At 41.1% G+C, this 25,195-nt stretch overlaps 1 protein-coding gene across 1 annotated transcript in view; it reads left to right on the top strand.

Moving 5' to 3' along the window:
• The window catches only part of RNLS (renalase, FAD dependent amine oxidase), a 220,014-nt gene extending 195,192 nt beyond the window's left edge, over positions 1-24,822 (top strand). Inside the window, exons 6-7 of the mRNA XM_070752275.1 lie at positions 9,984-10,159; positions 24,537-24,822. Of these exons, the coding sequence (XP_070608376.1) occupies positions 9,984-10,159; positions 24,537-24,689 (329 nt within the window). The 3' untranslated portion in view covers positions 24,690-24,822. The remainder of the gene's footprint in view (positions 1-9,983; positions 10,160-24,536) is intronic.
• Positions 24,823-25,195: the final 373 nt, after the last annotated feature.

Here is a 25,195-nt window from a genome sequence, read left to right on the forward strand (position 1 = left end):
GATTTTGGACAGTATAGGAACATGCTATTTCTCAAAGTAAACTTTAATTCAAGTTGGTATATCTGTGTGTGACTGAGTAGTTATTCACAACTAATCTCAATCTAAACATTTCTGTGCTTGCACAACCTTGGTAAACAAGGATTATACTGCTCATACATTAACAAAATATACAAAGTACATGAAGATGTAATTCTGTTATATCATTTTTATTTTTGTACCATTACCATGTTTCTCTGCATTACTGTTCTCCATAATAGGTGGAGCTATCATCCAGAATGGATGGAGGGTTGACCTCGTCCATCAGCCAATGAGGATTGAGGACTGAGTCTGTTTAATGTCAATTTTGCCTCTATCTCCATTGCCCACTTTTGACTCAGTCCTATCACAGTTAGGATGTGTGGTCAGTGTCCTGGATCTTAGATCCACTTACTGCAGTGCTTCTCAATTAGTGGAGTGGCCCCCTCTGGAGGGGTGCAGAGCAATGCCAGGGTGGGCATGTGACCTCGGGGAATGTGCTTTTTCTTTGCACTGAACAATAGCACAGAGCAAGAGATATGGAGTGCAGATAACAAACCCTTAAGAGACACTATGGAAAAATATTTAACAGGGATGAAAAGAGAGGAGAGAGACTGAGATAATAAGACTAATAGCTAAGACGAGGAAATATAACAAAGCGTATGTAGCACTTGGTTTCACTGTGACTATGGTGGGAGATAAGGAAAGACCAGTATGTTTACTGTGTCTAAAAATGGCAGTGGACAGCATGTAGCCAAATAAATTAAGGCATCACTTAAACACATTACAACCCAATCACTTGAGTTTTTTCAGCAAAAATGAGCCAAATATTGCAAATAATTGTCCTGGCAGAAAGTTGGGGGGGGGGGCGCGAAGTGTTTACTTCTTCAGGGGGGGAGCATAACAGTATAGCATCCAGCTTTCACCTTTCTCATGAGTTTTCTTCCTCCACCGATAATTACATCAGCTGTTCAGTGAACGGAAGAGTCTTAAAAATAATAATAGTATAGTTGTATTCAAAACTGGTCTTGCTCAATATGTTTTGAATTTGGTTCCAACCCATTATTTTAAGAACAAACTTGCTCCAATAATTTCACTGATAAATTTGAAACAGTTTAGATTTCAGCCGAACTCCTAGAAAGTATTCTGTTGCTATCCCTCCACACACACACAGCCACCAAAAAAATCCCACAGATTTTTAATTGCAATTCCTTTTTGCTGAGTGAGCACAGCATTCTTTATTTATTTTACTGAAAACAATCCCCTCTTCACCCTGGTTCAGTGCTCTTGGGCAACTCAACCCTCATAATATCCAATTGGGGGACAAAGAAAAATCTATATTGGAACATAAATTCCAGGCACAACACATAAAGTTAAGTTCAAAGGTGCTTCGGCTGACCTGAAGAAAACTAAGCTGTGATATAGCCAGCAGCAGACATTAAAAAGGAGTGTCTGGACTTAAGAAAATATATTTTCTTAAGCTTAGTAGATAAGAAAAGAATCTATGTCCTCTCATCCTAGTTCATGGGTGGGAACTCATGGGCTGTAACCACAACTAAAGACATTTCCAGTCCATATTGCAGGTAGATTAAAGGTAATGTAATTATTTCTGAGCTCAGTAGTGCTCCACTTCAGCTTGCTAAATTATTAGTACACTAAAGAACAGTACAGGTAGTTTTCCAATGCATCTGGAAGGAGAGTCCACATGGGTTATACTTGAGTCTTATTGGTAGGGATTGAGTTTAGATGTACATATTAATTAAATGTTAATGATGCCCCCCCCCCCCCCCTTTAGCTGCCACAGAGGCTCAGTTTTTAAAAACTCAGTCAGGAATAGGGACTCTGAGTTTTCTCTCTGGTGAATGTACCTAGATTAAAGAGGTATAGGTTGTTCAAAATTATGTCTTCTGTTTTTATTAACATGTTTTTCCTTTCAGGTTAAACTTAATTGCAGCAGGGGTCTCTGCCCTCCATGGACACACACCCCCAATCTCCTTATGGGGCCTCATTTCTTAGCGAGTACTGCCCTGAGGAGGAGATTTGAGCCTTTGGTCACTGGCCCCCGTGGCCATACCTGGCTCTTTTCAGCTAACGATGCAGAGGTCCGGCCTCCCCACCGAAGGGCTGTAGAGGAAATTGATAGTAAAGTTCTCAGCATGCAAAGGGCAATGGCAGCCGGAACACTTCCCCGGTGCTTAGTTTAGCCGCTTCCCAGCTGATTTACAACAGCAGGGCCTTTAAAACTCTAAAAAATGTGGGTGCAGCGCCTCAGACCAGCTCCTTTCAACACCGGCTCAGCACACCCACCATTTTAATGTGAGCAGCACAATCGCTTCGTGGAGGCATCAGCTGTTTGGCGCGAAGCTGGCACAGAGCCAAACAGCCAAGCCGCCTCTCCCTGTCAGTTGCTAGCTGAGGGAAGCGGTGACATAGCTCTGGAGGCTTGATGAGAATTTGGCAGTCTGCCAGCTAACACGCAAAAGCAGTCTGCAATCTCGAAGGAAAATTGTGCTTTTAACAGCGGCTGAATGCTTCAGCTCGAAGGCTACCACAATTTGGAGATTTGGCTATATATTTGTGAGTACACCTGCCCCGATTATGGCAGATCACCCTAATGCCTCAGTGGGGGAACAATCTACACCACCCCCAGTGACTTCCAAGCACGAGGAGAAACCACCAGGCAGCAAGGCCAAGGCTAAATCTCAGTCTGGCTCATCCCTTATGGAGGCTGAGAGGAAAATTAAAGCCCTGGAACAAAAGTTGGAAGCGGCTTTACACCCAATTAAGGCTAACCCAGGGGTCTTAATTCCAACTGTGCCATCCTTTCAACAGTTGGCACAACTTTCAGAATCACCCTCCACACTGGGTTTGTTATCCCCAGCTGGTTCGATCTCTGAGAGGGACTGGCCTACCATCGGTCTTTTCACCACAACTGATAACAGCAGAGAGGCCTAGTTCCGCCGGTCAGCCTATGCACCTGGCTCCTGCCTTGGCACAGGGCGTTCAAATGCCATCAGCTACATTCACGCTCACAGCTGCAGGATTTAGACCTTAAACTGACACTTGGCAGAATATCGTGCCAGCATGGCAGGACATTATTGCTAACGCCTACTCCCAGGGTATGGTGGTTGGAGTACATCAATTTACATTTTCAGCCGCCACTCCCGGCCCTACCTCAGGACCTCTGGTCTGCACCACCGCCCCCACCGGGTTTGGGCTCCATGATGGAGGAATCACCGCTGCTAGAAGAGGGTAGCGACCAAGACAATGATCTTTCGGATGACGAGGGCAACTTTCCTGAGCAGCCAGCCTTCGCTGGCTTGTTTAAACTGTCTTTATTCTGGATCAAAGCCAAACAGGTCGTAGATCTACCTGGGCCAGCAAAACCATTAGACCCAGCAAACACCACTCGAACATCAGCTACACTATTCAAGAAACCTCCCAAAGAATCAGACCACATTCCATCGTCTGAGATCTTTATGGAGAACATTCAATGGCCATGGCAGCATCCAGTGGCAGCCTAGGGACCTTCCATGATGGAGCGAAGATTTTATACCTTTGATGAGGAGATCAAGATGGTTCTACAATTCCCGCCTATCGACAAACCAGTGACCACATTAGTGTCCACGGCCCTGGTACCCTCCGAGATAGTGGACAGCCTGAAACCAGAAGACCGGAGGGCCAAAACATTGCTGCGTAAATCACATCAAATGGCGGCATGGGACCTTCAAGCTGTGTCAGCGGCATCATTTTTCAATAGAGCATCCATAATGTGGATCCAGGAGGTACAATCCAGACTGGGTCCTGAAGACGGCCAGCTCAGGAAAGACCTGAGCAAGCTTCTTGCGGCAGCCGAGTTCTCCGCGGCTACCCTGAATGCGGCCAAATTTTCATCCAGGGGAATGGCATCTACATTATCATCTTGCCGTCTATTATGGCTTAGGAATTGACAGGCAGATGCCAAATCCAAATGGCGGATGGCCTCTTCCCCCTTTCAAGGTGAGAAACTTTTCAGAGAAGTGCTGGAGTCTGTTCTTATTGAAGATAAGGACAAAAGAAAGGTCCTTCCAAGAGCTTATAGGCACCAGGACAGGACGTGGTACTCCCTATTTTCGCAGACAACCTTTTCGATGGGAGCCTTCCTCTGGCTTGACCCAGCCGACAAGGTCGTATGTACAAGGTCAGTTCAACCAGATGCTCTATAGGGGTGATAGAGCATATTTTCAAGACAGGAGTAGGGGCCTCCAACAGCCCAAGCACTCCTACAGAGGATCCAACCAGAGGAATTTTAGGCGTTCCAAGTGATGTTGCCAGTATGACCCCCTTAGGAGGCAGACTTCAATTCTTCACCGTGTTTGGGTGGGGCTCCAGCAACATGCTGGCTTGGCCATTGTGGAAGATTATCTGATCGTAGTTTCGTCAAGACCGTGAATTGTTGTTTCCTGTCTGTATTCAAGACTGTTTGTGGAATTCCTGGACTCTGGATTATACTTCATTGTGAGTATTTATCACTGTTTGGAGAACATTAGTGGACTCAATTTCCCAGTTACTGGGTTAGAAATTGGATTGCATTTAAACTGTGCCTTATTTGTACAAGAAATTCCTTTGAAGTTTAAAAGTAAGTTTTTTCTTCTCTTCTGTTGATAAAGAACATTTATTTTGCATTCAATTATGTGTGTTTCTGCTTGGACTAATTACCCTGTAATTAAGGGTGGTTGGCACACGCCGGCAGAACACATGGGGGTGCTGTAACAGTTGTAAGTGCAAAAAATGGTCATATGTCACTTTTCAGTGTCGTTGTAACTTTGGTCACTAAACAAACTTTTGTAAGCTGAGAACTACAGTACCTGTACTATGTTCCTGTAGTATAAACGCATATGTGCTATGCCTATATTTCATCATTTAGCATTTGCAGGGGAGGGCAGAGTGGAGGGCCCACAACAAAATCATACGGTTGTCAGTGCATGCCAATATTTTGTTTTTCATTATTTGTGAAGGGCAGATTAGGTTGGAAGGTTTTCTGTGTCATTACTATTCAGGATTGGGTTAAGGGTACCAATGCATTTAGGTGATTTTTTTTACATCATCGTAATATTAAGTTGTATAATGATACCATCAGAAAGAGATAAGAAGTAAACAAAACATGATTGGGATCAGGTTTGGGGAGACAGATTATCTGAGCAGTAGATAATACTGCTCTTTTGGTCCAGTTTGATCAGTAGCCAGGTGAAATTACAAAAGGAAGACATTTCTTCCCTCTGAACATTGATGATTTTTTACTGTGTGATTCAGGTCTCTTGAAATAACTTACGTCTTGCAAGACCACAAAAGGCTTTGAAATGTTTAGAATAATTGGTTTGGTCAGGCCTTCCTTGGGGAGGACAAGCTAGGTTAACCAGCTGCACAGGAGTTCCTATACTTTCTGCAGCGGCATTAAAGAAGGGATTTTTGCATCTACAACTAATCGTGCCACACTGTTGCTTGCGTGAAAAAAAAAAGTAATGCTTTCCAAATGTACAGTTTACCAAATTATCAACCATTGTTCACTGGTTTTCTGTACGTTGAAGATTTATTGCAGGGTACTTCTAAGTATTCTGAAATTCCAGTGAAAGCAGGTGATATTCTCAAGAAAGGAAAAAAATTACATTTATTTTACAATAGACCCATTGGCTCTCAGGGGAATTTCAAAAGCACTTTTATACCACTTCACAGTCCTTTTACAGCCCTCTCGAAGTAGTTTACAGAGTCAGCATATTGCCCCCCAACAATTTGGGTCCTCATTTTACCCACTTCGGAAGGATGGAAGGCTGAGTCAATCTTTTTTTTAATATAATAATAATTTTATTGATTTTTTTACAATATAAACATACACACAACATAAGACAAGTGCTTTGTGAATTGTGCCCACCACCAGACAAAGATTCATACCCCACCACTAAATCGGGGGTGTTTCTTGTATAAACCATTGTAATCCAAGAGCAAAGTATCTATTTACATATTATAAAGTGATTCCAATTTGTTTCTTGTAGCTTGATCTTGGATTCTACTCAACATATATCGTCTTACTTTGTCCCATCGTCCCATCAGTTGTCGCAAATCAGTTTCATTAAACAAATTCATCCTTTTATCCATAATCTCAAATTGAATGTGATCCACCATGTACCGGTACCAATTTTGCATTGTCCATTTTGTCGCATCCTTCCAACCCAAGACTATTACCGCCTGAGCACTTTCTATCGCTGCTTGTTTTATTTCTCTAAATTCTCCCATCGCATTACTTTTAACTAATACTGCCATTTCCTTAGTAATTATCCATCGTATACGGTATTTAACATCCTATTAATATCCTCTTGCACTTTTTGCCAAAAATTCTGCACTATCGGGCATTTCCAAAACATATGCATAAATACTCCTTTATCTTGGCATCCATGCCAACAAATATCCTTAACATTCTGCTAAAAGTGCGCAAGTTGAACGGGTGTGTAATACCACTTATGTAATATTTTCCTTCTCATTTCACTAACTCTTGTATTCTTAGTTTTCCTTATATTCTCCACTATATCTCTTGCACCTCTACTTGTATTTCACTTTGCCACCATTTAGTCAATCCTTGGATTACATCCCCGTCTGACTGCACAAACATCTTATATATAATATTTGCTTGCGCCTTGGCACCCTCATTTTTTTCTCTTATTATTTTCTCTAACTCTATCTCCTCCCTAAATAGTGCTTCTTTATTCTCCCTTTCATTCATATATTTACATATTGCATTTATTTGTAGCCATCTTCCCTTACCAACCACCATTCTATACAATTTTTACTTGGCCTCCCATCCTTCCCAAATAACTGTTCTATCTTAATTATCCCTCTTCCCTTCAACTCTCCTATAACCCTATTTAGATTTGTTTCATTATCTCTATTTATTACATTTGATTTATATAATCCTATTTTCCCCTGCCATTTTTTCTAAATTTCCATAGTCTCTTTCATGGAACCTATTCATTTATCTCAGTGGCTCCTATTTTGCCTTATAACAATTAATTATCTATTTTTCATCCCATTTATCTCTTTTTCCAATTTCACCCATTTATTTTCGAATAATTGCAGCTCCATTAATTTTTCAATTTGAAATGCTTCTCTATACAACTCCAAACAAGGAATTCCCCATCTGCCCTCTTTTTCATTCGCTATTAACCACTTTTTCCTTATTCTCAGCCTCTTCTTCAACCCAATAATTACGTTTTTTATCCCACTCCCTAAACTTTGATGCTAATAAACCCCCTGGCAATACCTGAAACAGGTACATCCTTTTGGGAACTATCATCATTTTAATGCTCTTATTTTAGCCATTCTCCTTAGCTTTTTCTCTTTCCAGCTTCTTATCTGTTTCAACATTTTCCTCCATGTTTGTCTATAATTCACCTCCTCAATTTTTGCTGGGTTTCTCAATAACCAAATTCCCAAATATTTAATTTTCTTTAATCCTAACTTCAACCCTGATTCTTTCCTAATTTCTATCTGCTCTCTCGGACCTATATTTTAAAAAATAATCTCTGATTTTTCCATATTGACCGACAATCCTGATTCCTGTTTAAACTCTTGCAAAATATTTCTTATACCTTTAATCATCTCCATTGAGGTCTGGGTCAGTATAATTGCATCATCTGCAAATAGATTTAGTTTCATTTCTAATTCCTCTATTTTATATCCTACCCAAGTATTATCTTGTCTTATCTTATTAGCTAATGTCTCTATTGCTATTGCAAATAACATTGGAGATAAAGAACATCCCTGCTTGGTGCCATTTTGTATTTTAGTTCTCTGCATTCTTTGTCCATTCACCCTTATATACGCTTTATTCCCTTTATAAATCTATTTTATAATTCCACAAAATTTGTGCCCCATATTTAATTCCTTACATAGTTTGTATAAATAGCTATGGTTAACTTTATCAAAAACTTTATAAAAATCTAATTTCAAAATTCCCAATTTCCTTTTAGTAACAGTAGCATGGTGCATCACATTTATTACATTTCTAATTCGTTCACTTATCTTCCTACCCTTCACAAACCCATATTGATCCTCTTCAATTATTTTTAGTAGAATATTTTTGAGTCTATTTGCCAATATCTTCATAAATATTTTATAATCTTGATTTGCCAAACTAATAGGATGGTAGGACCCAGTCTCTCTTAAATCTCGATCAATCTTACGGATGGTAACAATCTCTGAAGTCTTCCATGTCTGCGGGATATCAAGAGTTAACAATATATTATTAAACATATAATTTCCATCCAGCAAGACCTATGCCAATTCCACCTGGACAAGGTGGTTCTCCGGTTGGACCCCACCTTCCTTCCTAAAGTCAGTTCAGTGCTCCACAGAGCACAGAATATCACATTACCTTCCTTCTGTACTAATCCAGACCACCATCTCACCATCAGATGGCACAAGCTGGACCTTACAAGAGCACTGCGCATCTACATCCAACGAACAAAGGCCTTTCGCAGATCCAAAGCCCTATTCATGGCCTATCATCTTAGGTCTTTGGGGTCCAAGGTCTCATCTACCATCCTGGGCCGATGGATCAGAAGTACAATTGCGAAGGCTTACAAATCAGCCTCCCTACCCATCCCAATGGGCATTACGATTCATTTTACCAGAAGTGCAGCCACATCAGCAGCTTAGGCCACCCAAGCCGCTCTGGAAGAAGTCTGCAAAGCAGCTAACTGCTTTTCAGACTCCAAAATCATTCATTCATCATTACAAGATTGACTCCTATGCCTCAGCAGACGCAGTCTTTGGCCGGAGAATCCTTCAGAGTGTTATCTCTCATGATATCTAACCTTTTTTACCTCCCTATTGGGTATGTCCCACATGACTGCTGGACCCGCTCCTTAGATGGAGAATAGGCGTTGGACTCTTACCTAAACACTTCATCTCATACACTGGGGTACAGCAGTCACCTCCCTCCCTATGTTTCTTCTACTTCTTACCTTCCTTTTTTAAAACCGAGAGTAGAGTATCCTATGAGCCACCACCATTGATCCAAGTCTACAGATTCGCGAATTCTGGGGAAGGGATGGATCCAGCAATCTTTTTTAAAACTAAAGGCTCGGTCCTGATTGGATAGGACAGCGAGCAAACCCATGTGACTGCTGTACCCACTCAGCGTATGAGAAGAGGCGTTCCAGTAAGAGTCCAACACCTATTCTCAGTGCCATTGCAACTTCAAATAGTCATTAAATGAGTGGTTGTAATTCGAGGAGTACCTGCACAATGGTTATCCTTCCTCTGTTTTTAGTAATTTTGAAGGGGTGGGTGATTGGGTTTGAGATTCTCTGCCTCGTGGTTTTATTCTGTCACCCTTCTATTTAATCTGGAACAGAGCTACTTTGAAAGGTCACCCATCCTTTTCACAAGTCAACACTGACTCAAAGCAACCCAAAATATAATGTTGTTTATTATGATGATTTCTTTTTCCTACCATATTGGTGTTTAGGCAACTTTTTCATATTGTTTTGGAGTTTAGGTAACTTAAAATCCTCTACAATAGAAGAACGTATATGGTATCCCCTGTTTGTTGGAAGCCAGCTGAGAAGTTGCAATTTGTGATTACGATTGTTAAATGCTCCAATTATCATAAATGTGAGCCTGTTACCAAAGAGCTTGAATTATGATCACAGGGGTTGTGTAAAAATCATAATTTGGAGGACAGGTCATCAGTCACATTTTCTAGGACTATTGTAACTACTAAGAACCATCATGAAATGAGCAGTGATAAATTGAGGACCTATAAGTCTAACTAAATCTCACAATCAGTAGCAGTAATTTTTTTCTTATTTATCATCATTTCCTAGGTGGAACAGATATCCTTGATTAAATCTTCTAATTTTGAACATAAGAGACCCATAAAGGGAATCTTGTTGGTGCCATTTGTAAATACCTTCCTTCTTCGTCTCTTACAGAATCACCTAATACTGCTCCATCCGTTGTTGTTCATACCACTGTATCGTTTGGAACTAAACATTTGGAATGGGACAAAGAAAAAGTCCAGCAGTTGATTATAAATGAATTAAAAGCCATAATGCCTGATTTGCCTGAACCAGAAAGTATCAAATGCCAGAAATGGAGATATTCTCAGGTAATTCCTAATAACAGTTTACATATTGAATTTTGGTCAGACGTTGGACTAGATAATCTCCACTGAACCTTCCAATGATTCTAAAATGTATAAGTCAGTTACCAGACAATTATATAGTATTCAAAGCAGGCTAATTTAATTTCTGCTGAAGAATCACACTGCTTTTGGCACATCTCAGTAACTATTGACAATAATGTATTAAAAGCTTTGGAAGGTTGGTTGAAGGCAAATTGCTTCAGAGCAATCTGGGAATTTGTATTGCATCTTCATTAGTGTCTTGATAAAACAAGGGTGACCAACTATAAGCACAAAACTCCTGCATTGTATAAAAGAGGAACTCCAGGTAATATAGCATATTTAATTTACTTATACAATTGTGTCTTTGTTATGTAATATGTAGTTCCCAGAAGGCCAATGGCTAAAAAGGTGGGATATAAATTGAAAAATTAAATAATAATGTATTCAGAGAGTAACACATATCTGATATCATGGAATCAAAATAAGCCCAAGAACAAATGTTACTGTGCATTGGACTTATGTAGCTGGTATTGCCACAGGTGCAGCAAGAGATTGATTGATTGATTGATTGATTGAATTTCTATGCCGCCCAACTCCCGAATGACTCTGGGCGGCTTACAACAGGATATAAAATACATTTAAGAACATCATAAAAGATGTCACATACATCATTAAAAAATCACATACATACATACCATTCAAGGCCAGACCTCTTAAATTTGCAAGATCAACTAAGAACTATCAGGTAGAAGGCGGTCTCAGAGATAACCTGGCCCTGAGTCATGAAGGCCTTTAAATAACCAACACCTTGAATTGAGCCCGGAGACCAATAGGAGCCAGTGCAGCTTTTGGAGGATTGGTGTAATGTGAGTGTACCCAGGTGCATCCACAACCACTTGCGCGGCTGCATTCTGGACCAATTGTAGTCCCCAAGCACTCTTCAGGAGTAGCCCCATGTAGAGTGTGTTGCAATAATCCAACCGTGAAGTGATAAGGGCATGAGTGACTGTGCGGAGAGCCTCCTGATGCAAGTAGGGTCGCAATTGGGGCACTAGACAAACCCATGCAAAGGTCCCCCTAGCCACAGCTGTTAAATGTTATTCTAATCTTAGCTGTGAGTCTAGGAGGACACCCAAATTGCGAACCCATTCTGAGGGGGACCATTTCTCCCCACCCCAGAGTCAAGGATGGACAGTCAATACAGTCTTTAGGAGACAGTACCCACAGCCACTCCGTCTTATCTGGGTTAAATCTGAGCCTGTTGACACCCATCCAGGTCTTCACAGCTTCCAGGCACCGGCATATCACATCCACTGCTTCACTGAACTGACATGGGGTGGGGACATACAGCATATTAATGATACCTCACTCCAAAACATTGGATGATCTCACCCAGTGGTTTCATGTAAATATTACTTAGGAGGGGAGAGAGGACCGAGCCCTGAGGCACCCCACAAAAAAGGAGTCTAGGAATCGACCTCTGTCCTCCTGCTAACACAGACTGACCAGAGAGATAGGAGGAAAACCACTGCAGCATGGTGCCTCCCAACCCTAGCTCCCTTAGTCATCCCAGAAGGATACCATGATCAATGCTAAAGAAAGCCGCTGAGAGGTCAAGTAGCACCAAAATAATGATCCCCATCTCGGGCTTGCCAGAGATCATCCATCAGCATGACCAAAAGTTTCCATGCTCTAGCCAGATCTGAAGCCAGATTGACAAGGGTCCAGAAAATCCATTTCATCCAATGACCATAGGATTTGAGGTGCCAACACTTTCTCTACAAACTTTCTCACAAAGGGAAAGTTGGAGACTGGACAGAAATTCTTTAATTCTGCTGGATCCAGGGAAGACTTCTTGAGAATATAAGCAAAGTTTCAGCAAAAAGTTTTCTAGCCAAATTTGTCAAAAACAAAACGGGTAGCATAAAAGAAATGAGAACTTTCCAGTGTAAAGAAAAAGGCTTTATTTTGAGATAGTTTTGAGCAATCAGTATTAATAAACATTATCTAACAGTATACTAAAATAAGAAGTATTAAATCATAGTCTAAAATCAAACTCTAAAAGTAAAAATAGCAATAACAATACAACATTATCTTTAAACCTTGGGAACAAAAAACACCTAGAAGATAACAGTGTTGGCTGAAATAGAAAATAAAAAGAGTTTTGCAAAATCAAATTACTGCTTCTTCTCATACCAGTTATTTTCCACAAAGGCTATCAAAATATTTGTGGGTAGTCTTCTGTTGTGCTTATGCTATTAGAATAGAATAACAGAGTTGGAAGGAACGTTGGAGGTCTTGTAATCCAACCCTCTGCTCAGGCAGGAAACCCTATATCAGTATGAGCAAATGGTTGTCCAGTCTCTTCTTTAAAACTTCCAAGGTTGGAGCATGTACAAGTTCTGGCAGCAAGTTGTTCCACTGATTAACTGTTCTAACTGTCTGGAAATTTATTCTTAGTTCTAGATTACTTCTCTCCTTCATAAGTTTCCACCTATTGCTTCTTGTCCTGCCCTCAGGTGCTGTGGAGAATAGCTTCATTACCTCTTCTTTGTGGAACTCCTGAGAAATCAGGCCACTGCTATCATGTCACCCTAGTCCTTCTTTTCATTGAACTAGAATATCCAATTCCAACAACCGTTCTTTATATGTTTTAGCCTCCAGTCTGCTAATCACTTTTTAAATTATCTTTGTATTATGTTGAAGCACATGGCCTCTGGCCCTGCAGTTACTGTATACCCATCATTACAAGCTACCATTGTTGGCTTTGTCTTCATGAATTTGTACAATATCCTTTTAAAAGAATTCCACTTGATGATCATTGCCTCATCCTTTGGAAGCAACTTCAACTCCACCACTATATATATAGATATATATAATAGATCTATCCTAGTCTTCCTTAATTTTCAAATTCAGCAAAAAAGCATGTGACATTATGTGTGTGTGTGTGTGTGTGTGTGTGTGTGTCATGGTTTTTTTTTGCTGAATTTGAAAATTAAGGGAGACTAGGATAGATCTATTTCGGCCTTATTTTGGCCTCATCAGCTAGCCATACCCACTGGGACTTGAACCTGCAACCTTTGCCTTGTAAGGCAGAGAATTATCCTCTAGGCTACAGTATCCAATCCCTTCAGCTCTGCACCAGGGAAGGGTTACATATTTTTGTGTCGAATCACCCTGGTGTATTGAAGGAACATCACAGCTCTTTATTTGCCTCTCGGCCCAACCCAGGGCCATTTCCAAGGCAGTTAATTTTATTGATAGCCGACAATTCTCTCTGTATGTGTCACATGTTTTTTTTTGCTGAATTTGAAAATTAAGGGAGACTAGGATAGATCTACTTCGGCTTTATTTTGGCCTCATCGGCTAGCCATACCCACTGGGACTTGAATCTGCAACCTTTGCCTTGTAAGACAGAGAATTATCATCTAGGCTACAGTATATTTATTTATTTATTTATTTATTTATGTATTAGATTTGTATGCCGCCCCTCTCCGTAGACTCGGGGCGGCTAACAACAATAATGAAACAACATATAACAAATCTAATATTTAAAATAATTAAAAGACCCTTATTTAAAAAACCGAACATACATACATACACACAAACAAACATACCATGCATAAATTTTATAGGCCTAGGGGGAAGAGAATATCTCAATTCCCCCATGACTGACGACAGAGGTGGGTTTTAAGAAGCTTACGAAAGGCGAGGAGTGTGGGGGCAATTCTGATCTCTGGGGGGAGTTGGTTCCAGAGGGTCGGGGCCGCCACAGAGAAGGCTCTTCCCCTGGGTCCCGCCAAACAACATTGTTTAGTCGACGGGATCCGGAGAAGGCCAACTCTGTGGGACCTAACTAGTCGCTGGGATTCGTGCGGCAGAAGGCGGTCCTGGAGATATTCTGGTCCGATGCCATGAAGAGCTTTATAGGTCATTACCAACACTTTGAATTGCGACCGGTGCTGTGGAGAGAGTATTACTTGTACTCTCTCCATTACCAAAATAGTGTTTTCTGATTGAGTTTTTTCTTATTGAGACTAGACTTCTACAGTGTGATATGTGAGGACCTGTCCTGGTAGAGTTCTCAGAAATGAGACAAAGGAATAAAACTTATTAGCTGACTACATAGATAACTTGTCTATTCAGAAGTCTGTTCTGAAGTCCATTTTAATGTGTTGATATGAGATTTTGAGGTTGACTCAGCCTTCCATCCTACGGAGGTGGGTAAAATGAGGACCCGGATTGTGGGGGCAGTATGCTGGCTCTGTTAAAAAGTGCTATTGCTAACATGTTGTAAACCACTCTGAGTCTAAGGAAAAGGGCAGCATAAAAATCGAATAAATAAATAAATAAATAAAATTTAAAGCCCTTGGCCTTTGCTCCATAATGGATTGCTTTGCACCCGAGGCAGAATAAGAACTCGGACAGCAAGAGCCGGGTTAAAATTGTTCTGGTTTCTGGTAGAATTTTAGCTATTACAAATAACTTTTACTAAATGCAGTATTTCATAAACAAAGAAACTCCATCTTTATTCTCTTCCTTCCGTATTCAAAATACACTTCATACTAGCACATTTCGTGTTCTCCCGTTATCTTTCCTAATTACATTCCTTTTGCATTCCTCCCAGCCTCCTCCGTTCACCAAGATTTATGTACTCACAGCATGATTCAAAAACAGCTGAAATGACTAGAAAATAACACAGAATGAGTTTGCTTGCTTGGGAGCTGAACACCTTCCATTTTTGTTTTACAACATTGAAACTCCACCCTTCTTCCCCACTGACCCCCTGACGTACCAAATACATCACTCCAGTATTTAACCCATTCCTCCCCTTAACATCTTCTTCCAATCACTTGTTCCTTACGTTTTTGATCCAGAAGAGACAAATTAAAACTAAACAAATCCAAAAAAGTCTAAAGAAGATATTTTCTTCACTTTCCATCTGTTATTTTTTAACTGCTTTTTTCCCATTTGTTTTGCTAACTGCTAGATTGATTGTACACACTAGCACGTCTGTTGGTGTACTGAAAAGACTCCACCCGCTCCCCAAGAACGGCCCGATCCCAGGGGCTAGCCAGCATCATGACAAAATAAAACAAAATCACCCTGCGCGGGCCTGTCCAAGGCCCGCGCCATGCAGAATCCCTCGCTGGCAGACACCGAATGAGTCCGTTCCCTTCAGCAACGTGGAATCCCTTGCTGGCGGACACTGAATGTGTCCGCTTTTTCTGAAGCCAGAGGGGCGAGAGGCAGGATGCCAGGGCACGCCCGGCGCACCCCCCGGCAGGCAAAGGTGACGCGCAAAAGCACGCCGCCTGCCCCGCGAACTCACGATATCCAGCGAGATTGCGGCAGTTTGCATGTGCTGGGCCAAGTTCTTCCTGGCCCTGGTGCAATATCTGGCAGCCATTAAATCGGCTGCCCGTGCATTTCTCTCTATAATGCCTGTTTGCAGCTGTTCCTTGTAGACCAGGCATCCTTTGGAGAATACCTGGTACAGGATAATGCCTTCTTGTGGCCCTGAAGCTTGGAATATCCTTCCCAAACAAAGTATATTAATTTTCAGAGTTGTGCTCACAAAAAGAGCTCTTGTGCATGAATACTCCTGAGCAGGGGAGGGAGATTGCTTTTGTGTGGGTGCTCTTTTGGTTGTTACGCTGCTTATCTGACTTCTATGTTTCTAATTATTGAATTTTATTGTGGTTCACTGCCTTAGGATTTTAGTGATGTAAAAGAGAGGCTGTAAATATGTTCAAAGACAAAAGTGACGAACCAAACTGCAGTGGATATCTTTGTCAAGCAACCTCGCTGTTGCTAAAGCGGGGAGGGGGGACCTAGAAGAAATGCCAAATGAATTGGAACACTTTTAACACTCTATGATAGAGAAAAATGAAAGGAATAACAGAACATTTTTTCAGTGGTACCAAGCAAATATTGCTTTCTCTTTTCAGTACACCAACAGAAGTGTTAGCATGTACAATCAATCTAGCAGTTAGCAAAACAAATGGGAAAAAAGCAGTTAAAAAATAATAGATGGAAAGTGAAGAAAATATCTTCTTTAGACTTTTTTTGGATTTGTTTAGTTTTGCTTTGTCTCTTCTGGATCAAAGACTCCTTACAACTGAATTACAGATGTCAGGCTTACCATTCTAGTTTCTCCCTCCTGTCCCTGTCCAAAAACCAGGAAATCATAAAGACTTGTTCTTTAAAGAGAGACAATTCTGAATATGATTTAAACATGATTTAAAGTTCATACTGTTGTTTTGTGTTTTAAAAAACCTCACAAGATAATAAACCACTTGTTCTCTTGGTGTAACCCAGGGTTTTTCCCCCACCTAACCCCAAGAGGAACATACCCTGACAATCTCTCTTTTATCACCATATCGCACATCAGTAGTTTTATCTTGCCCCAGCCCACGAGGGCAGGAGACTTAAGACATACTTAATAGTGTAGGTAATTAAATATGATTTTTTTTGTCTTTTCAGACATTGTCTTAAGAAGGTCAAACTTGTTGTTTTGTCTTCCCATTACCTCAGAGGCAAATCAAATAACCGAAGTTCTACCAACCCAAGGATAAGTGCATAACCAGGTTGGGAAAAGCCTATTGTATTGTAGCTAAATACCTACAGACTCTGAATTTAGTATTGCTACTGCAAGCAAAGCAAATTTCCTTAAAATCAGCAGGTGAATTATTTGGTGGTACAAAAAGTCCTCAACTTAACAACATCAAATTGAGACCCAAAGTTCCATTATTATTATTATTATTATTATTATTATTATTATTATTATTATTATTAATTAGATTTGTATGCCGCCCCTCTCCGTAGACTCGGGGCGACTCACAACAGTAATAGTACAATATATAACAAATCTAATAATTAAAAGTCACTAAAAACCCCTTAATAAAAAAAGAAATATACACACAAACATACCATGCATAAACTGTATAGGCCCGGGGGAGATATCTCAGTTCCCCCATGCCTGGCGGCAGAGGTGGGTTTTAAGAAATTTACGAAAGGCAAGGAGGGTGGGGGCAGTTCTAATCTCCGGGGGGAGCTGGTTCCAGAGGGTCGGGGCCGCCACAGAGAAGGCTCTTCCCCTGGGCCCCGCCAGACAACATTGTTTAGTCGACGGGACCCGGAGAAGGCCAACTCTGTGGGACCTAACCGGTCACTGGGATTCATGCGGCAGAAGGCGGTCTCGGAGATATTCTGGCCCAATGCTATGAAGGGCTTTATAGGTCATGACCAAAACTTTGAATTGTGACCGGAAACTGATCGGCAACCAATGCAGACTGTGGAGTGTTGGTGTAAAATGGGCATACCTAGGTAAGCCCATGATTGCTCTCGCAGCTGCATTTTGCATGATCTGAAGTTTCCGAATACTCTTCAAAGGTAGCCCCATGTAGAGAGCGTTACAGTAGTCAAACCTCGAGGTGATGAGGGCATGATTGACTGTGAGCAGTGACTCCCGGTCCAAATAGGGCCGCAACTGGCAAACGCCGCCCTCGCCACAGCTGAGAGATGGTTTTCTAATGTTAGCTGTGGATCGAGGAGGACGCCCAAGTTGCGAACCCTCTCTGCTTACATATACAACTTGATTGTTGTATATGTAAGCAGGACATTAGGTCTACCACAAGCTGAATATTAAAGCATGGTTGCAAAAGAAAAGGTAGAAACATTAAATCTGGTTGCAAAAGAAAATGTAATTGCAGCCTTCAATTAGTAGGATGATGTTTTCCAAATCAGAATAAGTAAGAATACCAAATTAATCTTAATTGATTAGACCTCTGGAGTTCTGGCTCTGTTTCAAGGCATTGTTTTATTAAGGATATAGGAAGGGATGTCAGAACAATGTACTACAAAAGGACGACTTTGGTTTTTTATTATAGAGAAAAAGCAGATGGAGTAAGGAAGGACATAATATGATTGCTTCTATAAGGAAAAATTATATACATATTTGTTGTTGTAGAAGGCATTTATTGGATTTAAGTCACGTTGAGCTAGGAATGAATGAATGATGCATGGATATCTACTGAATGCAATACTGATTAGCATAAAACAACGAAGTTCAGTGGTTTAGATCAAGGGTCCCCAACACCCAGGCCATGGCCCACTTCTGGGCTGCCTGTAAACCAGACGCTGGGAGTGGTGGGTGAGCATAAACACATGGGCATTCTCACTTGCGCAAGCAATGGGCAAGCATGTGCATACACTGTATTTGCGCAAGTGCGCACAAGCATATGCTGCTTGCAGAAATGGTTTTGTGGACACGTTTCCCTGCCACTCGCATGGAACCCTCATCTTCCTACCCCTACCCCCAAGCTGGTCCACAGAGCAGGAAAGGTTGGGAAAGTCTGGTTTAGATTATTAGAGAAAATGAGTGAAAATCACATTGCAAAACAAATACTATGTGGAGGAAGATGAAATGAGTTGAAAGAAAAGGAGTGGCTAAAAAAGTTGTGGTTGGATGGAGTAATGAGAGTTTTGAAAAGAGAGAGGAGAACTTTACCGAATAGGTAATGCATGACGCAGAATATGTAAGTATCTCTCCCACTTGAGGTCTTCAGACAGAAAGTTGAGTTTTTTCATCTTTGTACTGTTTAGATAATTGGGTGAAATCAGGTAGAGTGCCTCCCCTCCAATTCTGACTCATTCTTAGTTTTTAATGCAGCTGAGTAAAAAAGTCATCCTTGTCATCTTTTCCATATTGCACCTAGGCACTGTCCTAGCCTATGTTGCTGCCCATTTATTTGGAGAAGCTACAATTTCAAACATTGCAATTTAGCACTGCCTTATAGTTTAAGGGGGGAGGGACTTACTGAACAAATGGTCCTATAAGGATTACCTGTAGTGTTATTTAAAGCTCTTGGAGAAAAGGTGGGATACATGTCTAATAATTGAATATTTTTGCAATGCTTTAATTTGGATGCCTATAAGGGTGTCTTATTTTTGTATGGATTGGAAGACGGCAGAAATTCCAATTTGGGGTCTGCTTTGAGCTCCTAGATTGGGGCTTTGGGCGAAGGCTGATGGGAAGTGCCGCTGTTGGCAAAGAGCCCGAGGGCCTCATTCCAGCATCATGGCCTGGACCTGGCTAACCATCTCAGCCCGCTGAGCCTTGAGCCGCTCGTATCTGGCCTTGCACTCCTGCAGGTCTTCTCTCCCTTGGAAAGCCTGTGCTCGTAGTCCTCAGTGAAGTGCTTCTGCTGAGCCTCCTTCTCGGTCAGATCCAATTTGAATTGAGCCAATTATTTTTCCAACTCTTTCTCATGGTGGCTGCTTAGCTCCAACAACTGCTTCCTGTTGGGGCCATAAGGAACCTGGGAGGGGAGGGGAGGGATGAGTAGAGGCTGGTGAGGCGCCCCTCGACATGAGTAACATCAAGGTGGCCATACCCACACAGTCATTTGACCACCTTGCCACACTCCACCCATTCAGTCATTAGACAGATCATATTAATGATCTGATTTAAAATTATGAATTTAGTGGTCCCTGAGGTCCTAAATGTTGGGGAGCCCTGTCTTAGGGATTGAAGTGAAAAAAGGCAATATGGCATCTACGGACGCATGATTGAACCCCCTCTTTTTGTGGCATGTAAAAAATGTCCAGTGCTTTGATCATAAAGAAGTTATCTGGAATTTTTCTGTCTTCCCTGTGGATGTCCCAGAATGACTGCACCAAGCAACAAGTTGGCATTGATGATCTAAATTAGGTGCTCCCAACCTCCAGGCCACAGCCCACTACCAATCCATGGACTGTTGCTTTCGTGGGCCGGTTCCCCTCTTCCCCTAATCCTCTGGGCCACCAAACCATAAAAGTTGGGAACCACTGGCCTAAATAGAACCAGAGGAAACAGGAAATGGAGAGCAAGCGCTGTTGTGAATAGACAAAGGGATCAGTTAACAGAGCTACAGTGGAAAGCAGCCTGGAAAAAGTGAAAGACATAGGCTGTGCACAGCTGCATGAGCCTGGAAAAATTAGAGGAAAATCAGTGCACAATTGGATAAGTAAATCTGTTGCTTTGCTTTTGGGTTTGAATGTGTATATCTAAGATGGTTCCCATTTGATTGATGGAGTTATTTGCAATGTTTGCTCACCCACAAAAAGGGGCAAAAGAGACTGTTATACTACACTTGAGCAGCAGAGTGATATAAGAAAATCTGAGGTTAAGGGAAAGGATTGTTAGATTGATGTTTGCCTGCCCTTTCAGCTGCAATCAACTTTCCTGGACAGATTTCTGTAACATTCCCACTATTTGATAAGCATCTGCCTAGTGAGAGATGAACTACGTATTTGCATATCACTCCTTTGATCTCTTTCAGTGCTTTTGATAAGACATAGTCAATGCTTTTGCCCTGTTGACATTAATCTGTGGATCTGTCCTCTTTAAAAGCCCAAATTCCATATCTGTAAACATGTAAACAGCTATTTCCAGTTGCATCAGCAGTAATGGCAGTCAATGTTCCTTTTTATTTATACTGACTCTTCCTTCTATAAACAGGCCAATTGATGCTGAAAGGAATCTGTTCCCCTCCTTTCCCACCAAAATTAATTCAAACAAAAAAACATATGTCTATTTTGTTTGGAATAAGATAGTGCCATTTCTCATTATTTGGACAATTCTTTTAGCTTGAGTTACAAAGTAAAGGATGTACGTCCTTTGAGTTTGGACTCTGTACTTCCCCTTCTTGTGGATTGCAACATGTTCTTTGCTGCCACTGTTCCTTCCTATTGTTTCTTCCCCTTCCCCCTCCCCAATTTCTTTCTTAAATAATGCTGAATGTACAACTTTGCACAGTGGGAATAAAGCAAGTGGGAAGGGAGAACTGGAAACAGATTTCTGGGCTTACAAAATTGTTGTTGTGGTCCTATATCTTTCCTAAAAGCACTCACTTCCCTCTACATTTTTTTTTGTTAAGTGACTTGGAAGAGGCAGGTGCATATAGGAAAATTTGTCAAGTTGTAAGGTACAGTGGTACCTCGAGATACGAGTTTAATTCGTTCCGGACCTGCGCTCTTAAGTCGAGCAGCTCTTATCTCGAACGACTTTTCCCCATAGGAATTAATGTAAATAATTTTAATTGGTTCCAGCCCTCAAAAAACTCACAAAGTTAGTCTAAATTATGCAAAAAGACATTGCAAGAATAAATGTAACTTTACTTATTAATAAGATGATAAGCTGAGAGCTTTCCTTCCCTTCCTCTTTTTACCCAAAACAATCAACATGGCAAACTTTTATTTTTATTCATTAAACTGTAGTTATTTATTCAACTTCACTGCCACCCAATCCTGTAGAGGGAGGAAAGAAGGGAGGAAGGAAAAGGAAAGCAAGAAATGGAGGGAGGAAAGGAAGGAAGGAAAGAAAGAAAGGAAGGAAGAAAGAAAGAAAGAAAGAAAGAAAGGGTGAAGGGACAGGAACAGAGGAAGGAAGCAAGGAAACTTATGAAAGGGGAGAGTAACTTCACTGCCACCCAATCCTGTAGAGGAAGGAAAGAAGGGAGGAAGGAAAAGGAAAGCAAGAAATAGAGGAAGGGAAGGTAAAAGAGAGAAAGAAAAAGAGCAAGAAAGAAAGCAAGCAAGAGAGAAAGAAAGAAAATGAAAGAGAAATAAAAATAGAGAGGGAGAATGAAAGAAAAGGAAGGAGAGAAAGCAAGAGAAAGAAAGAAAGAGAAAGAAAGAAAGAAAGAGAAAGAAAGAGAAAGAAAAAAGAATGAAAGAGCAAGAGAGCAAGAGAGAAAAAGAAAGAGAGAGAGAAAGAAAGAAAGAAAGAAAGGCAACTTCAAAGAAAGGCTCACTGAGCATCTCTCACTCTCTCTCTTTTCTATCCCTCTCTCTTTCTCTCCCCCCCTTTCCCTCTCTCTTTCTCTCTCTCCCTCTCTCTTTCTCTCCCCCCTCTCCCCCCCCAGGCCGGCAGCGATGTTTTAAAACAGCCGCGCCGTTTGCGAGCTAACTCCTGAGGTGCGGAAGTTCGCCTTTGGCGTTTGGGCCACTCGGAATGTGAAATTCAAAACAGCGTTCGGATCCCCCCACCCCCAGCAGAAGCCAAGGACCCCCAGAGTGGGGCGGCAGGGGAGGCGACCGCCTCTCCACTCACCAAGTGCCGGGATACGAGCCGAGAAGAGCCGGGCTGGCTTACTTTCCTTCCTTCCCGCGCTGATGCAGAGCCACTCGAACAAAGCGTCACGCCCCCCTGACGCTTTTGGTGGTAAAAGAGCCCAGCGTCGCTTCGGAAGCCGCCGAAACCATCAGAGGGGCGTGACGCTTTGTTCGAGTGGCTCTGCATCAGCGCGGGAAGGAAGGAAAGTAAGCCAGCCCGGCTCTTCTCGGCTCGTATCGCGGAGAGGGGCGGCATACAAATCCAAGTAATAAATAAAATAAAATAAAAAAATGTCTCTCCTCTCCCAGCTCTTATCTCGAGTAGCTCTTAAGTCGAGCAGCTCTTATGTCGGGGTTCCACTGTAATAGGATATTACCTTCACAAAAGATTTTTAGACATCCAACCAAATTAAGAAACCAAGAGCTGTGCAAAGAAATGCTACCTAGGGATATGCTACCAGATAAGAGGGAACATAGCCCACAACTATATAAAATATGGAGCAAGAGCTCAGAAAGGACACACACACACACCTTTTAAGTTATCAGGCTGCAAAAGTGATGGCAAGAAAATACAGTGATACCTTGTCTTACGAACTTAATTGGTTCCAGGACGAGGTTCGTAAGGTGAAAAGTTCATAAGACGAAACAATGTTTCCCATAGGAATCAATGGAAAAGTGATTAATGGATGCAAGCCCAAAATTCACCCCTTTTGCCAGTTGAAGCGCCTGTTTTTGCGCTGCTGGAATTCCCCTGAGGCTCCCCTCCATGGGAAACCCCACCTCCGGACTTCTGCGTTTTTGCAATGCTGCAGGGGAATCCCAGCATCACAAAAATGGGCGCTTCGCTGGCAACGGAAGTCCAGAGGTGGGGTTTCCCAATGAGGGGAGCCTTTGCCTGGCAACGGAAGTCTGGAGGCAGGGCATCCCGCCAGGCCAACGACGGGTTTGTAAGGTGAAAATAGTTTGGAAGAAGAGGCAAAAAAATCTTAAACCCCGGGTTCGTATTTCGAAAAGCTCGTATGACAAGGGGTTTGTAAGATGAATAATACTTTCTGTCTTGTAAGATTTTGTTAACATAACTTTAAAATAAAATGATGGTTAATCTATTTTGTACAACTAGATCTCCAAGAAAAACAGCTGAATGCCATTACAAAACTTCCTGCCAAAGTTAGACCTTTATAGAACACACCTCCCAAGGATAAATGAGTTTCAATGGCCAAACTATGCCTTCTGCTACTTGCCTGGCCAATGGACTAATGAAGTCCTAAAGCCTTGTCTGTGTTTTCCTGGCACAAGAGTTCATGGGATTATGGAAGTGAAGAAAGCACATTCTCCAACTGGTAAACATTCACCAAATATTGTTTCCCCAAATACCACAACCAGGAACCAATAAGACAAACTTTTGTTGCCTGTCCTACAAATGTATTAGGTACCCTGTTGGAAAAATTAAGCTCTTGAGACAAAGAAAATGTTAAAGATAGGTTTTGGAAAGGGATGCTGATTAAGTTACAGTACAGATATCCAAAGTTTTGTCTTGGTTTCATCATCATAAAACATACTGAACTTTCTCACTGTATCTACCAACATCCTGCTGAGAAAGGTATTCCCATCCCTTCGCTTGCAGGCCACCCCTGTGGCTAATGAGAAGGATGATTTTGTAAGCCTTCTGTTGCACAGTGACTCTGTTCTTGTGGGCTAGTTAGGTAGAGGACATTATTCACTATGTTTGTCACTTCCTCACTTAGAATAAGATTAGGATCAAATTATTGATGGTAGGTTAATTCAAGGGCCTGGATCTCAAACGGTTGAATGATCTTCTTGCAGATTTATTTCCAAATGTCAATAGGTTGCTTCTTTGTCATTATTTACACTCAACAATGATTCTTTAGATTCTTTATCACAGCCCTGGCTTTATCTTGTTTTAATCTATTTTTCTACTTTTTATTTCCACATTCTCTTTTATTGCTGTTTTCTTTTATTGTACTCTATGCATTTGGTTATGATCTATGTTTACAACAGTAAATTTTGCTTTATTTTATAAGTACTTTATTAATACTTTACTATATTAACCATATTATATTAAATGACCCAATTTGGCTTTATTTTAAATTAACTAAGATAGTCTACTTCGCTGTTCTTGGCCTACACAATGCCCAAAGCATGGCAAAACATGACTCATGAGATATTTGTTCTTTTAGACATTAGGAAGCTTAGGAAGTGTAATTAGTAGATTCTCATTCTTGTATGTATTCTATTACAGGTTACAGAAGCTTTCTCTGGAAGGCCAGGACAAATTACTCTTCACGAAAAACCTTTTCTCATCTGTGGAGGTGATGGATTTGTTCATTCCAATTTAGATGGGTGCATAGAATCAGCCATAAGTGTTGTGAAGGCTTTAAAAGCCAGTTTGTAGGATTTTCATTGTTTTTTCTCCAAATGCCAGTTCAATTTTATAACCAGTTATACATTGATGTACCGATGAATAGGCAATTGACATACCGGTCCTCTGTTTTTTCAAAAAAAAATAAAGAATGGAAGTCTTGAAATGTCACAGAGATTTATTGCAAGAGAAGTGGATGTTGTTTATTTATTAGCCCTTTCTTAAAGGTACTAATGTGATAGGTTTTCTGGCTTCACAGTGTGTCAGGGATATAGGAAGAATTGATGTATTCCTCCATGGTTACTCCCTTAAATGGCTGAAAATTTCACACTATGGAACAAAAGCTTATTTCCTTAATTATTGCATGCCCATACCTACACAAGGAACTACTTTGTGGCTTTCCCATTCATATTCACATGATAAGATTGCCATTCTGGATGTTTTTTATTTATTTTATTTATATATACACATACACATTTAATTTAGAAACCACTCATCTCCCTCATAGAATGACTGTTTGGTTCATGAAGTCTTGAAAA

The sequence above is a fragment of the Erythrolamprus reginae genome, chromosome 5 (assembly GCF_031021105.1).
Source record: "Erythrolamprus reginae isolate rEryReg1 chromosome 5, rEryReg1.hap1, whole genome shotgun sequence".
NCBI lineage: Eukaryota > Metazoa > Chordata > Lepidosauria > Squamata > Dipsadidae > Erythrolamprus > Erythrolamprus reginae.